At 39.2% G+C, this 16,472-nt stretch overlaps 1 protein-coding gene across 1 annotated transcript in view; it reads left to right on the top strand.

Annotated features, from left to right (window-relative positions):
• Positions 1-652: 652 nt before the first annotated feature.
• SLC12A1 (solute carrier family 12 member 1) overlaps positions 653-16,472 on the top strand; it is an 86,713-nt gene continuing 70,893 nt past the window's right edge. Inside the window, exons 1-3 of the mRNA XM_075273442.1 lie at positions 653-1,057; positions 9,951-10,073; positions 10,558-10,633. Of these exons, the coding sequence (XP_075129543.1) occupies positions 653-1,057; positions 9,951-10,073; positions 10,558-10,633 (604 nt within the window). The remainder of the gene's footprint in view (positions 1,058-9,950; positions 10,074-10,557; positions 10,634-16,472) is intronic.

Raw genomic sequence — 16,472 nt, 5'->3', positions numbered from 1 at the left:
AAACTCCTTGCAGATGTTGTCCTTGGCTAAATTTGAACCCAGGACTCCTGGGGCTGCAGTGCTAACCACTGAGCCACCGTGTTACACTGGTTGAATGGGCTTCTGTCAGGAATATGCTGAATTTGTCTATTATCTTTCTTATTTATTATGCTTACTTATATAGCGCAATCATATTACTGAGCGCTTTAAAGACAATGACATTCACTGTCCCTGTTCTACTTGTCATGACGCTTTTACACAAAAGACAACAGTCACCATCTCCCAAGTGTGTTAGAAATTTATGGACCATCTTGATGTGATGTTATAAAAATTGTTAATTTCAAAGTCTCCTTTCTACAAAAATTATTTTCATTTTTTCAAAGTTTAACTTAACCAAAATATAGTCATGAGGGAACTCCAGTCCCAATACCCATGGAACGCTTTCTTACTGAAGGATCAGATTTCTTCACATTATTGAAAAATAAGCAAATTGTCTTTAATTGTGTTTCTTTTCTTCTATTTTTTTTAGATTTGGAGGAGGCTGAAGAAGCACGACAAAGAATATACATATTCTGTAGTAAAAATAATGAACTTAGACCCATCCCAGTGAAAGTTGTGTAGTCTCAGCTCTCAGCATTCACTAGTATACTGTAGTGTCTCAGCATTACTTACAATGAATAATTCCTCACATTCATTTCCAGACACAGCTCCCCTCAGCCCAACACGATTTCAGGTCAATGTTGTTAGCGAGGGCTATGACAATCCCACCTGTGAAGGAGATAAGGACCCTCCGCAGTATGAAGAGACATCTTTTGCTAGTGAAGAAAGGCTTAGAATGAATTATGGTCCTGGGAATAGAGAGATGTTGAACAACATCCTTCACAATGGAGACACTATTAAGACAGAAGGAGGTTTCCATCCATATGACACTCACAGTCACACATATTACATGAAAACATTTGGCCACAACACCATGGATGCCGTTCCCAAGATTGATTATTACAGAAACACTGGCAGTGTCTCTGGAGCCAAGCAAATACGTCCAAGTCTGGCAGAAATCCATGAGCAGCTGTCAAAGGTGAGTCAAGTAGTAAGCGCTTCATGTTTTGTCTCTTTTGTTTTCTTTATTGCTCGTAAATAAGCCCAACAGTATCTAAGCGGCACTAAAGGATTTCTGTGGGGGTACGTTACAGGGTCCCATAAGAGGTAGCACATTAAGGTGAATGGACTCTACACCTGTCACTGCTTTCTGCACATCAAGACAATATGAAATAACTAACATATGTGGAAATGAAAGAGAGCCTGTTATGTTTTCTTATCTGTGGGCAGCATGATATATAGCAGAAGCCGAGATGATACATATATATTTCTGCAGGGGAGAAAGTCAGCCTCCACAAAAAGCCTCCCAGTAGAACTCAATTAGGGTTCGTTCACACGTGAACAAAGGGGTGGATTTTGACAGCGGATTTCGCTTCAAAATCCGCCCCTTTACAATGGTGGTGTATGCAGACCGCTGGGCTTCTTTTTTCCACTAGCGGCGGGCTGCTGCTAGCGGAGAAAAGAAGTGACATGTCCTTTCTTCAGGTGGAAGCTGTGGTGCGCTGGACGGCGGCTTCCGCCTAGCGGCATCACCCTCCTATGTCGGCTCATTCATTTGAGCCGACATAGGAGGGGAAAGCCGCAACCGCGATGGTCGTGGCAGGCGGGTTTTGACCAGAGAGAGACGCGGCTCGCTGCGTCTATCTCTGTGTCAAAACCCGTGCGGTCGCCCCACGTCTGAACTAGCCCTTAGGAGGCTTTTTTGAAGGCTGATTTTGAGGCAGAATCAGCATCAAAATCAGTGCCAAAAATCTCAGTATGCACTGACCCTTAGAAAACACAGCTTTTTTTTCTCTGCATTTCCACGGCAGCCAAAAACGCTGCATTTCTGCAATGCGGAGCCACAGCCTTAGGCCAGAGACACAAATAGGCCAATTGATTATGTCTTGTAGACTTTTCCAATTTTGTGCCTGTTCGTCAGAGTCACCACTCAAAAAAAAATCTAGTGAATCTATATAAGCCAGGGTAGGGATGCCTTCCTCCATCAGATTTACTATAACTTAAGCCAACTCCAATTCAGAGGTAAATATGTCCCATTTTTTTGTTGTGGCAGCGGAATATTAGCTGTTTCTTTAAAATAAACTGAGAAACTGAAGATAAACCTGTAACTTTATTATTTGCTGAACAAACAGAAAAAATACAGTTTGCATCTAGTTTTCTGACATTAAGTGAAAGGTGAGGTATATGTCCATCAAGATCTCCCACAAGATCAGTGGTCGCAGCAGGCCTGTAATATATATTTCTGCTCCTGCTGCAACTGCAGGGGTTGGAGAAAAATCAGACATTATACTTGTCAGTTTACCTTGTGTTAAATCGGTATACTGCCATGCAGAAAATAGAAAGTAGAAGACAAAAATGAAAAAGTTATAATATCTGGAAACTTAACAATGCATACATGAAATTGGAAGCAAGATAGAAGGACCGTAATAACCATGTCATGACCATAACTTGACTAGAATAACACATACATAAGGAATACCTTTACTTTTTTGCTACACACATAGAGACTTGTGATACGTATACCAGACATTGCCGTTATTGGATTTCTTTGCAATGTCTGAATCACCATTACAATTTCCTGTTTCGGATATATTATCATAAAACAGTTTGTTACTGCATTTTGAGCAGCCTGTGTCTGAAAAGTTTCAGGTGGAACCAGATTAAAAAAAATTAAAAAAAAGTATAAATAATAAAACACAAATCATCTACCTACTGAAGGCAAGGGACATTTATTAAGAAAAATTTCTAGGCATACATTAAGGACGAATAGTATAATCTTGTGTGCATACAGGGGAACATTGAGCCCATTGCTGTATGAATTTCCATAAATAAAATCAGGTTGGCAGCACCTGTAAATATAGAAGAGACTTATTTGCATAATGGTACATGCTGAAATGAACAAGTCAATGCGTCAATCCATCTTCACCAAGATGACATGTTCTGATGAAGTTGGATTGACAACACCCAAATGTTGATTAGTTTATGTGAATAAATCTTTTCAAAATTGAATGTTGTCCGAGGCTTATTTCATATACTGAGATGCAGGGACAGAGATATGTCAGCTGGTATCAGCGCATTTACTTGTGTTAATAAATAATGACATTCAATATCATAGACCCTGTCTGAGGAATGGAAACGCATTTCTTTATTTTGCGTGCACTGCACTTTACGTTCAGTGGAAACTTCTTCTGACTATCCCGTCTCAAGGATAAAAAGGTTACTCTTCTAAATTCCACATTATTCACAAACCACTGGCCGGGTGACAATCACAGACACAGTCGGAAGGTAGTGATTTACACTTATAGGCCACTTCCAGTACCACTTCCACCAAGGCCAAGTAAATAACACACTAACTGTGCCAAATGGTCTCATAAATTTGATACTTTTTGTACACTAAAGGAACATTTATGGAAGAAATTTATTGTATCTGCTGTATATACAATGCTTGTGGGAAGATTTGTTTCTTCAGGAATTGATGCCAACATTTTTCTAGTAGGTTAATGGGTTGGTAAATTATTTTATCTCTTGAGAATAGAGATTATCTCAAGTAACCTGGAATATCAAGGAGTAAATATGCATTGTGTAACAGGATCCTATGTAACAGCCTTTCCTATATTTTTGATAAGTTTTTGATAAGTCTCATTTGATAGTTACCTATCACAAACTTGTCTGTTCACAGTGATCTCAAGTTGACAACCATGATAAACATGGTCAACATGAGGAGATCTTGGTTGTAGAACATTCACTTTGATAGATACCAGAGTCTCCAGCAATGGACCAACTCTGCCCTTCCTCCTCCTTGACCCTTTAGTTGTATGTTATGATTTTCTTAATCTCTTATACCCATAGGCAAAGGCCCCACATAGCAAAACGCACCTAAAAATATGCTGCGGAAAAAACTCAGTGGCAACGAGAAGATTGCATTTTTTCTAGGGTTTTATCTGAGGATTTTCTTCTCTTATTAAACCTGTAGGGGAAACGTCAGCGTTTCAGCTGATATAATTGATATGCTGCGATTTTCAAAAATGCTTTTCCATAGTGAATTTCTATCTACAATGTGTAGATACGATTAGTCAGAATCTCATTCAGGTACTTTAAAATGTAGCATTTTTGAAAATTGGGGATTTAGTCTTAAACAGTGAAATTGGCACATGGCCTGTTCAGGGACTACATATGCAATGAGCCTATCCACACACTGCAGCCTCTTCAAGCAGGTCATTGGTAGGGGTACCAAGTATAGGAACCCCACCATTCTGATATTGATGGCATGATAAGTCCTGAAAGATCTCCTCTACAACACTTTTGTTAGACCTTTTATTCAGTAAATGCCCCTTAGTGAATACATCTTTATATGGGGCAATGTAAAATTAGTTGAATTTCCCCATTGTGATGAATCTATAGGGTTGTTTGCTTGATGACTTATAGGTTTTGTAGGGCAACTCTGCTGGTAAATGAGTAATTGTAGCTGCAAACACAGGAATTCAGAGCACATTAATAGAACATTAAGAGGTGTTATTTATGGTAATGGAGTGTGAAAGTATGCATTAATTCTCATCATGCAGGAATCAACTGGTTTCAGGTGGCAATAATTGAGGTTTTTCTTTATCGGTAAAAAAACTTGGCTCTGTGCTCTTGCTACAAATAGAAATATGCATATTCATTGGTCGGGATACTTTCTGTGCATTGATATTTATAGCTGTTAAAAAACTTTGTATTAACCACTTCCCTGCCAATAAAAACAGGAAAGCATTGCATAGTTATGCTAAAGGCAGTTTGACGCTTACATTAATATTCACCATTTCTGTGGTAGAGCATTAATAATACACAGGCCTTTCAGACACAGACAAGAAGGAAGACAATGAGATATTATTTGTTTAATCAGTCCCATCATCCTCTGTGCCACTGTACTATAGTGTACAAATTTGGTGTAAAACCATAATTCATGTGCAAGTGGCAATGCAAAAATAAATTCATATTTTAGAATATACACATATTTCATACACCAAAAAAATCCAACACGTTGGAAATTTTTGAAAACAAAAGTGTATGGCCATTTTGGCATGATACTGTCCCAGTCAGGCAGCCTAGTTGTTTATATTGATGGAGGTCTGATCATTATCTTATATGTAGTTAGCCTTAGGCTGGGTTCACATGATGTCTTTTGGCACGTAATGTGGCACGTAGACGCCGCGGGAGCTTTTGCGGGCCGAATACGCTCCCATTGATTTCAATGGGAGCCGGAACCGTATACGCGGCGCTATTTTGCGGCCGTGATTTTGTGGCAGCCGCAAAATAGCGCCGTGTATATGGTCCAGGCTCCCATTGAAATCAATGGGAGCGTATACGGCCCGCAAAAGCTCCCGCGGCATCTACGTGCCACATTACGTGCCAAAAGACATCGTGTGAATCCGGCCTTAGTCTGGTCAGCTGATCATGGTTGCTTGGTCAGATACAGGACACAGGAATTAAGTCAACACCATTCATGTTCATGTTCCTTAAACTACATCAATGTTTCTGGTGCTTTATGCTGCTGCAAGAGCTCACAGACATTAGGGAATAGCATTACTATGAAGGGTGTACTGGATAGGCGTCACTGTTTAAGGTAGTTGATACGTATCGCAGTAACAACCACATATATTATATTACCAAGGTTTCCCTACTAGAGATGAGCGAACACTAAAATGTTCGAGGTTCGCAATTCGATTCAAACAGCCGCTCACTGTTCGAGTGTTCGAACGGGTTTCGAACCCCATTATAGTCTATGGGGAACATATACTCGTTAAGGGGGAAACCCAAATCCGTGTCTGGAGGGTCACCAAGTCCACTATGACACCCCAGGAAATGATACCAACACCCTGGAATGACACTGGGACAGCAGGGGAAGCATGTCTGGGGGCATAAAAGTCACTTTATTTCATGGAAATCCCTGTCAGTTTGCGATTTTCGCAAGCTAACTTTTCCCCATAGAAATGCATTGGCCAGTGCTGATTGGCCAGAGTACGGAATTCGACCAATCAGCACTGGCTCTGCTGGAGGAGGCGGAGTCTAAGGTCGGACCTGAATGGAGACTGGTGTGGAGCGATCTTAGACTCCGCCTCCTCCAGCAGAGCCAGCGCTGATTGGTCGAATTCCGTACTCTGGCCAATCAGCGCTGGCCAATGCATTCTATTAGTCCGATGAAGTAGAGCTGAATGTGTGTGCTTAGCACACACATTCAGCTCTACTTCATCGGGCTAATAGAATGCATTGGCCAATCAGCGCTGTCCAATGCATTCCTATTGGAAAAAGTTTATGTCACAAAAATCACAATTACACACCCAATAGAGCCCCAAAAAGTTATTTTTAATAACATTCCTACCTAAATAAAGGTTATCCCTAGCTATCCCTGCCTGTACAGCTGTCCCTGTCTCATAGTCACAAAGTTCACATTCTCATATGACCCGGATTTGAAATCCACTATTCGTCTAAAATGGAGGTCACCTGATTTCGGCAGCCAATGACTTTTTCCGATTTTTTTCGATGCCTCCGGTGTCGTAATTCCTGTCCCACCTCCCCTGCACTGTTATTGGTGCAAAAAAAGCGCCAGAGAAGGTGGGAGGGGAATCGAATTTTTTTGGAGTTTGCCACGTGATGTTCGATTCGAATCGAACACATCGAACAGCCTGATATCCGATCAAACGTGTTCGATAGAACACTGTTCGCTCATCTCTATTCCCTACTAGAAATTGTCTAGCCAATGTAATTTGGCCAATCAAAGTTACTCAAATGCTTACACTTGGCCATTCTTTCTGCTTCCATCACATAACATTGAGAATAGGTTGTTCATTTGCTGCCTAAGGCCTCATTCACATCTGCGTTGGTATTCATGGGATCCCCCCGAACGGAATACCAAACACAATTTCAAGCGCTGTGTAGTAAAAGCACACGGACCCCATAGACTATAATGGGGTCCGTGTGCTTGCCACAAGATCTCTGCACAGAACATGCGGACAGGAAATTAGTTCACAATCTACTTTCCTGTCCACATGGTTCGAGCAGGCAGCATGCGGCAAGCACACGGACCCCATTATAGTCTATGGGGTCCGTGTGCTTTTACTGCACAGCACTTGCAATTGTGTTTGGGATTCCATTTGGGGGGTCCCCATGCGGACTCCCTGAATGGATTACCAAACGCAGATGTGAACGAAGGGTTAGATATACCACCATTGACAGGTGCCATATTCTCAAGATAACTAATGTTATTTACTTAATCACTATAGCTGATCAACATATACACAGGCAATCATTGTAATTAGGGCAAAAGGCAATTGCCCAGAGTTTCTCAAAATTTAGAGCCTCTGCTTCCCTGCTCTGCAAATACATCCCAAGCAATGACTGGCTAGACATAGGAGTTTCTCTTTGTTTAGTATTCCAAAGTCCATTTATCTGCACTGCTAACTAGCAGAAATCCAGTGATCAAACATTCAGGTTTATAGCCGTGAATAAGTAATAAGCAGATGCCCGACACATTCAGCTCCACTAGTCTGGAGAATAACAATTTATCAGAAATGTTATAATACTATACACCTGATCTTTATTATCTTCAACACAGACATAGGGTGAAAGCTGGCGGCCCACCCACACAGATTGTCAGAACCTATAGTCAATTATGGTAGTATCTGGTAGAAATGATCAAATGTGTATGGCCAGCCCTACTAAATATTATGCTACCTTGTACAGAATTTATATTTATATATGTATATATATTATATACATTTATATATACTGTATATAGTCCGTAAGCATGTGGCACCTGCTCTGCATCAATATTCCAAATAGAGAAATAATCTTTCAGCCTTTTGCAGAAATGTTGCTCCTTTTTTTGCTGCTGCTATGTATGTGTTTTAATTTACTCTAGCCCAGTTTATATCCTGCAGAGAAAAGACTTTTGCTATGTTTTTATCTTCTCTGTGAAATGAAGCATAATGCTATCAAAACAGTGTACAATCTATCAGGTATTTCATAGCTCTCTGGGCTAATAATTCACTTCAATCTCTTTTTGTGATCTCTTCTACATTTTAATATAGTCACCTAGCTCCATAATCTATATAATATATAATCCTTTAGATAGTAAGCTCACATGGGTGTATTTTTCTACTGTGTCTTGCTACTGTTATGGTTGACACTGTGGCAGTAATGAGAGTTGTGCTTGTGTGCTTACGCTTCTATTTCTATATAATTATGTGTTTTGTAGCAATTTTTATTTTTAATTAACTTTTAATTTTCTTGTGACTTGTTTAGTGTTAATAATTTGTTCAGCTCTAGACAGGAGAGTCCCAGTTCCCAATGGGATGAACAAAATTCTACATAGGAATAATCACTAATTTTTTAGAGTGTGAATACAAACATACAGCATACAAACTCTATGCAGATGTTGTTCATTGTCATATTTGAACCCAGGACCCCAGTGCTGCATGACAATCCAGTTCACAATGGATTAATGCTCCTTAATGTCCCCACCCACAATATAATAATCATTTATGCCCCCTACCCACAGTATAATGCTCCATAGTGTCCCTATACACAGTATTGTGCCATGTTAGTGCCACCCGAACACAATATAATGCCACATTAGAAAATTGTTTTTTTCCTAATTTTTCTTGTCTAAACCAGGGGGCGTCTTATAGTAAAACTTGTCTTTTTGTTTGGAAAATACTTGATGTATTCAGCTATTTGAATTGATGTGTATGTACAAATGTGGTTTGTAGAGATGAGCGAGTAGTACTCGATCGAGTAGGTATTCGATCGAATACTACGGTATTCGAAATACTCGTACTCGATCGAGTACCACTCGTTATTCGAATGTAAAAGTTTGATGCAGAACCAGCATTGATTGGCCGAATGCTATACAGTCGGCCAATCAACGCTGGTTCTTCTCTTACCTTTAGAAGTCTTCTCCGTGCAGCTTCCCCGCGGAGTCTTCCGGCTCTGAATTCACTCTGCCAGGCATCGGGCCTGGGCAGAGCCGACTGCGCATGTCCGCTTGTAGTGCGGGCATGCGCAGTCGGCTCTGCCTAGGCCCGATGCCTGGCAGAGTGAATTCAGAGCTGGAAGATGATGCGGGGACGCTGCAAGGAGAAGACTTCTCGGAGGATCCAGCCCGACCCTCACTTGTGGACTTAGTAAGTATAATTTGATCGAACGTTGCCTACCCCTGAAATGAGCATTTTCCCCCCATAGACTATAATAGGGTTCGATATTCGATTTGAGTAGTCGAATATTGAGGGGCTACTCGAAACGAATATCGAACCTCGAACATTTTACTGTTCTCTCATCTCTAGTGGTTTGAGCTTATAGAGCCTTTTAATGTTGTAATACATATGATCACCTTGTTTCTCACTGAAAAACAAACTCCAAACAAAGCCAGTTCTCTGTCCCTAGACATTGCAGATCAAGGTGAACTTCAATAAAGAGCACTAACTAAAATCCAGTAAGATCACTGCAAATGTTGCAGTAAAGATGATAAATAAGATTTAGGGCATCATTGTTTGGATCACATGAAAATGTTAAATGAAAATTAACTGTATTCTATCACAGTTCCATAGAACTCAATTATGTTTCTTAAGAGCTTGCTAATGGATTTGTAGGACAGGAAAGACTGACATTTTGTCAAATTACTGTCACTATCAATAATCTGAGCAATAACATATTAGGGAGTTGCTGCTAGTATCTCGATATTATTTTAATTTTTTATCTTCATTAGACTTATATAGCTGCATCTGAAAAAGCTTGAACTTGAAAATACATTTTTTTTAAACCCACTGCTATACTATACTACTATAGTGGCCCTATTATTCAATGTATGCACATTAATTTTATTCTTCATTATAAAGGATGTTGCAGTGACTCCTGGCTCAGTTTCCAATGGAGAAGGTGCATTGGGCGATGAAAATCAGAACGAAGAAGAACAAGAAAAGGGAGGATTTGTAAAATTTGGATGGATAAAAGGTGTTCTGGTGCGTTGACAACCTAATGTACAAACACATTGAAAGCAGATACCACCACTTATCAACAGTGTGTGGGTTATTAAAAAACATCCTTACGAGCAACACAGTAAAGAACACTCCAATAGTTACCATACATACAATGCAGATATAGCTTTGTAAATACTTGAATTAACTCATGCATGTCACGTGTCTCACATCTTAGTGTGGAAAGCCTGCAGTCCGTTTCCACATATAAATGAAATACATATTATTATATAAAATGCAGTATGAAATACATATTACTATATGACATATGTAAAGAAAAGTATCTCCAAGTAATTATTTTATTTTAGAGTCAAACTATGATGTTTTAGATATCTTTATTTGCAAAAATCATTCCATGTGTATCAATATGTTCAACCACCATATTTTCTAATAACAGAGAATTCTATAGTGAGTAAAATACAATCATTTATCTGTAACTATATTTATATAGTTCTCTATTTCTTAATAGGTCAGATGCATGTTAAATATATGGGGTGTGATGCTTTTCATTCGTCTTTCATGGATTGTTGGTCAAGCAGGAATCGGTAAGTGTATATTTGTATTGTATAATGCATGAATAGACAGAGACACAGATTCAGAAGATGAATTATTATCTCTGAACTTACTTTCATTCCCTGCACTAATTCCCCAAACTGTGAGCCTGTATTTTGTTCTGTTTCTCTGAGTTTAGAAGTCTAGGAGATGCAATACAAAGCACAGTACAGTTTTTTATGGCTACTAGGGAATAACAGTGAGTTTAGAGAGAATACTTACATAGTGTCTCTTCAGTTACCACGCAAACATCTCAAAAAACAAATATTCACCAACATTGAGTTGAAGTTGTGTGGGAGACCACCATGTGGAGTGCGCCACTACATTTGTAGGTTAAATCTCCTATGTGTATGGTCTCATACCTTCTGGACAGTGCTATACCATCTTTTGAATGTCACAATGCCCTTCTGACATGGGCATTAATTATGATGGCCATGCCCCTTTTTGGACATGGTCAGCACATATAGTGCCCATATAAAGTGACTGCTATCCTGGCAGCTCAGGAGATTTGACTTATCTTCCAGGAGTCAGGGAGGTCACCCCTTTTTTTTCTGGAACATCCAGGAGCTTCTGGAAGAATTGGCAAATAACTTATAATGTATGCAAATGGTAATAGTTGTCTCCAGCTTGTAAAAGAATAACTACAATACATTGAATGCTTTTTTATGTTTTTTTTTTTATGCATTTATAAGAAATAATAGGAACTGCAACTCCAACTACAATAGCATTAAAGGGGTTGTCCAAAACATTTTTTAATTATTTAAGATGGCTGCTAGTGGGCTCATAAACCTAACATTTTACTCACCTATCCCCCAGACCCTGATTACAGAGGCAGCAGCGCTCTTGTTTTGTATTCAGCATCCATGGCTGATGTCACCAGTGACAAAAGGACCACTGTGGCCAATCACAGGCCTTAGATGTGACCTCTTCACAAATACCACGCGACTGCTGTGACATGCTGTTTGTGAAGAGGTAACCACTGAGGCCCATGACTGGCTCAGGTATAGGAAAATGTAGAGTAATCTTTTGTTATGTTTATGGCCCAACTAACAGCACTTTTAAATAATAATTAAAAAAAAAATACAAATAAATATAATAGATAGATAGATAGATAGATAGATAGATAGATAGATAGATCAGCCCAACTTATGCCTGAAAAACACTCTGTAGACATATGTCTACCTAATGAAAGTCTTTAGTCATTAATACATGTTAGACATGTAGGTTGGATGAATTTCACGGCATATATGCTGATCATTCACCCTAGACATGGTGTGAACTGAGCCTTGATTAATTAGGCTGCATCCACTTGCCAATTATGTTCAGATAACTGCACAAAACCCTTCTTGCCTTGAAATCAACTAACCATGATAGAAGACCTGCTGGGACCTAATGTGCCATGTCAATTACAGATCCCAAGCTTGTGCCACTTCCAAGCGTCATTTTACTTACTATAAGCTAGCAACTTCCCCATTGAAGCAAAAAATGTACAATGATCTCATTGGGGATGCCAAGGTATACACGTCATGGAAACAAGTCCTACCTATACAATATAAAATGTATTTTTGTAGCATTTAGCAGAACGTGTTCTATCTTTTTAACCTTTTGAATATACATAGTTAAATTAGATTATCACCAAGGCTTTAACCAGTAAACAGATGAACAGATGTGGCACATAACCCTAGACATTAATTCTACTACTTTCAACCAGAAAAACTGAAGTTGCTACGCTTGCATATTATTAAAGTATTAAATATGTAATTCAGGACTATGATACTGAGTTTCACTCCCTCTTCTTAAGAAGTGACATCATGTCCATTGGTCAAATGGCCATACTGCAGCTCAGTCCTATTCATGTGGCCATGGACATGATGTCACTTCCTGAGAATAGGAAGTGGAGTTCAGTATCATAGTCCTGGATAACACCTGTAGGCTAAGGCCACGGAGTGGTGATGCCATAAGTGTGACACGTGACTGAAGTGGCCACTAGTTGTCTGCAGCGGTCACCTGTGGGCTTCTTGTAAACAAAGACATAGGGTCTGTTGTAGAATCTATATGTTGGATCAGCAGGGTATAGAAGAGATGTGTAGTGAGATTTTTGTAGTGTTGTGCAGTTTGTTTTAAGAATATTTGTGGCGCTTTAATTCTTTTCTCCCATAAACTGAATAACCCCTTGAATTATGATTGCACTATAAAACTATAACCATACGATTTCATTCATGATCATAATATTGAAGACTTACTACATTATTACGGGCTATTACGTTGCTTTCCTGGGACAGCTTCTCCTTGTGATACTCATTACTCACGCTCAATGACAGTAATTAAGAAATATAATGTTATCAATGTTATATGGTCTTTTAATTTAAAGCCATACATCAACATTTGCCAGCATGTTAGGTGTTTTATATCATGTTTTCTGTGTATGCTGTTGTATGTTAGACTATGCTTTACTCCCCTTGACATTTTATTGGATGCAAGATAATAAATATACGAGTAACTTACAGTCACATTGTGTTCTTGCATGTAAAACTGAACTAGTACATGTTGGAATCCATCAGCTTGTTCAGTAAGTCACCCATCATATTGCAGCACTTACTTTTTGCTTTGGACTTTTTGATTTAGACATTTTTGTGCAATAGATATACCAAGGATAGCTTCACAGTAAATTTGTACTCATATGTGCCATTGTGCTTACAGATTCTGTCTGAATCTCTCCTAGTCTGGACAGGTCAGTTCATGCAGTATAGGACCCTTAGAGTGCATTCATACAGAGCAAAATGGCTCTGAATTTGGTGTGGAATCCACGTCAGATACTGCTAGGAACCCATTGAAGTCAATGGAAGGCCTTTTTTCAGCACTGAATCTGACATGGATTCGACACCAAATTCAGCGCCATTTTCTTCCATGTCTCAAAAAGAAGAAAGAAAAAGACACCGAGCAGACCGTAGTGTAGATCTGTATAGTTAATATTTTGGTGAATTTACAATATAGGCTCACCTTCAAAGGTTGTGTGGATACACAACACTTCATAAAACAACAGGATCACTGGACAGGGATCCTATAGTTGGATACAGCTGCGAGGTGCCTCACACCCCGTGGGTGTGTAAATATGCAAGAAAGGACCGAGTTTGTCGATTTGGAATTACAAATCGACAAACTCGGTCCTTTCTTGCATTTTCCTCCATGTGAATGCACCCTCACTATTTCTTCCTTTCTTTCCTCCTGTGTACATGGCACCAGCATATTCTGCAGCATTTTACAGACATTGTCATCACTAACTGCCCCAAGTAGGGCTCACAATCTAAATGATATATCTCATTAAACTAAATAGAAATCAATGACATTTATTCTAATTATTATTGATGAATACAAAAGTGAATAATAAATAGGGGGAAACAATGAATAGTAAAAAAAGTACAGTTAAAAAGGTTATACCCCAAAAGATACAGATGCAAAAGAGCCCTGATACTGCACTGCAAGAGTGCTGAACTCATATCGCTGTTTCTAAGGCCATGTTCACATCTACAACTCAGGCTCTATTGGGATTCTCATTTGCAGATTTTGTTGTAAATGCTGGCAAAAATAGTGTAACCTGCGGCAGTATTTTCCCAGAATAAAGATGGACACCATTGGTGATTTACTTGTCAGAACAGAAAACTAGAAATGCAAACACAGATGTGAACGTAGCTTACGACTGGGCAAAAAATCAACAACTTCCCAGAATGGCATCGGTCCTTTGACTAGGTTTTGGCAGTTTTGTAAATGATTCTTATTTGCTGAGCGGTAACCCTCTACTGGCTAGTATAATATATTTAGAACATCAAAGGGACTTATGCTAAGTCTGTGTTAAAAAATGGAAAAAGTTCATAATGCCACATGAGAAATTCACTGAAGGAGCCCTTTGTCCATATACAGGAGAATGAATTTCTCAATCTGTGATGAAGAAACCTCCGTTGTGACCTTAGTCATGAGACGCAGGCTCTGGCCCATACATCCTCCTAATTGCACAGTGTGCCGCGATTGTGGCATAAGGACAGTCTTACCCACTGGCACTTTTTAATTGTGCGCTCATCATTCACTTAATGAGAATAGCTTATGCCGGAGCTGTAAAACAGAATTGGGTCATTTGGGATGTATAGAAAGATTGTTTCTTACCAAAGACAAATATTACCAATTGAAAAATTCTCATTTTCTCTGGCCTGCACTTTAGCATATGTTGTGCCTGACAAATAAGCGCTCGGTGATTTTATGATGCATATCAAATGAAACCTTATAGCCACAGGGGTACAGCCACGTCTCGGTCCTGCCATAAAAAGGGAGCATTTTGAAACCTGCCAATTCTTTGCTTAGGGCTTTCATGCACAATTAGCTTTCTAAGGGCAGTTTGGTAACTTATTTGGGTCATTAAGAAGTATTACTTTGCTCTCAGGTGTGAGAAAAGCCAGAAGGGTATTCCTCGTAGAAGTTATTTATCATGTATGCTGTGATGGAATTGTTAGATGTGACTCAGATCAGCTTATATTAGTAGTAAACATCTCATATAGTTCTTAATTTAACATGAACATTTGCCGTCTTTTATGAACAGGACTGTGTTGGCAGTTCCTCTCCCTGTGGATTTGTGGGGAAGTTTATTTTTTATTGAAATTGCTTTGAACCTGTAATAGTTCAGCCTTCAAACATGTATACAGTCCTGTGGCCGTTTGGTTTAGATTGCTTAAGATTATGTTTACACGGCGGGTGCAGTATGTTTTAAGATGATAATATTGTAGCTGTCCCGTGCGCAGAGCTCTGTTTAGAGTCGATACTGTCATAGATATTGTGAGTGAGGATTATTAAATATAGAATTTGATGTTTGCATAACACTTTATGCTTATTTATTAGAATTAAAAACAAATAATTAATAACTAAATCTCTCATAGACAATTATAATCCCATGATCCTTGGGGGATACTCATTTGTAAAATTCCTTGCATCCCAGTTTATTCTCATAACTTTAAACAAGCCAAAACAGACATAGGCGAAGGCTACACATGTTGAGTCACAAAGCCGACTGGCTTTTTCAGCTGCGATTTCTAGGCATCTGGCCCTGGAATTCACCTGTTGAATTGCAAAAGTTGAGAAGTAGATACAATTGTATCCAGTCTAGTCAATTCTCTGTGAGCCTAAACACTTTAGATTTCAGACAGACACATTGTAGAAATTCACAACTGATGCTCATAAAGCCTTATCTAGACTAGATACAATCGTATCAATTTCTTAAGCTGGCCATACACTTCAAATAGCAAATGCTTGTTACAACTACAACTATCTGTCCCATCTCCGCCATGCACATGATGCTCAGTTTAGCTGAATTTACATGTGTTATCAATGGGGAGAGGACTTAGGCTACATTCACATCTGCATTTAGTTCTCCAGTTTTCTGTTCTCATTTAGAATATGTTCATATGGTGTAAAATGAATAGGAATTTGAGTTGCACTTCCACATCAACTTCCTCTCCACTTTCTGGGCCTCTGCCACAGGTTTTAGGCTTCATTAGGCTTGGATGAATGGTCCTGATCAGAGGATAGTCTTGAGGAGGGAGATTCAGCATGAAATTTGGTGCTGATTTTGAGGTGGAATCCATTTTAAAATCAATGCCCAATTCCATCATGTGAATAAATCCTTAGTTTCAGAGACTGTAAAATGCAACATTTTTTTTTTAAAATGTTTCCGCAATGTTTAGCCTCAGCCACAAACGGATCCCCTTAGGGTCCATTCACACAGAGGAAAATGGTGAGGAATTTGGTGTGGAATTTTCCACGCTGAAAAAAAATCCTCCCATTGATTTC

Source organism: Leptodactylus fuscus, chromosome 5, assembly GCF_031893055.1.
Source record: "Leptodactylus fuscus isolate aLepFus1 chromosome 5, aLepFus1.hap2, whole genome shotgun sequence".
In the NCBI taxonomy this organism is placed as follows: domain Eukaryota; kingdom Metazoa; phylum Chordata; class Amphibia; order Anura; family Leptodactylidae; genus Leptodactylus; species Leptodactylus fuscus.
The sequence above is the reverse complement of the archived record's forward strand: the minus strand, read 5'-3'. Positions and strand labels throughout refer to the sequence as shown.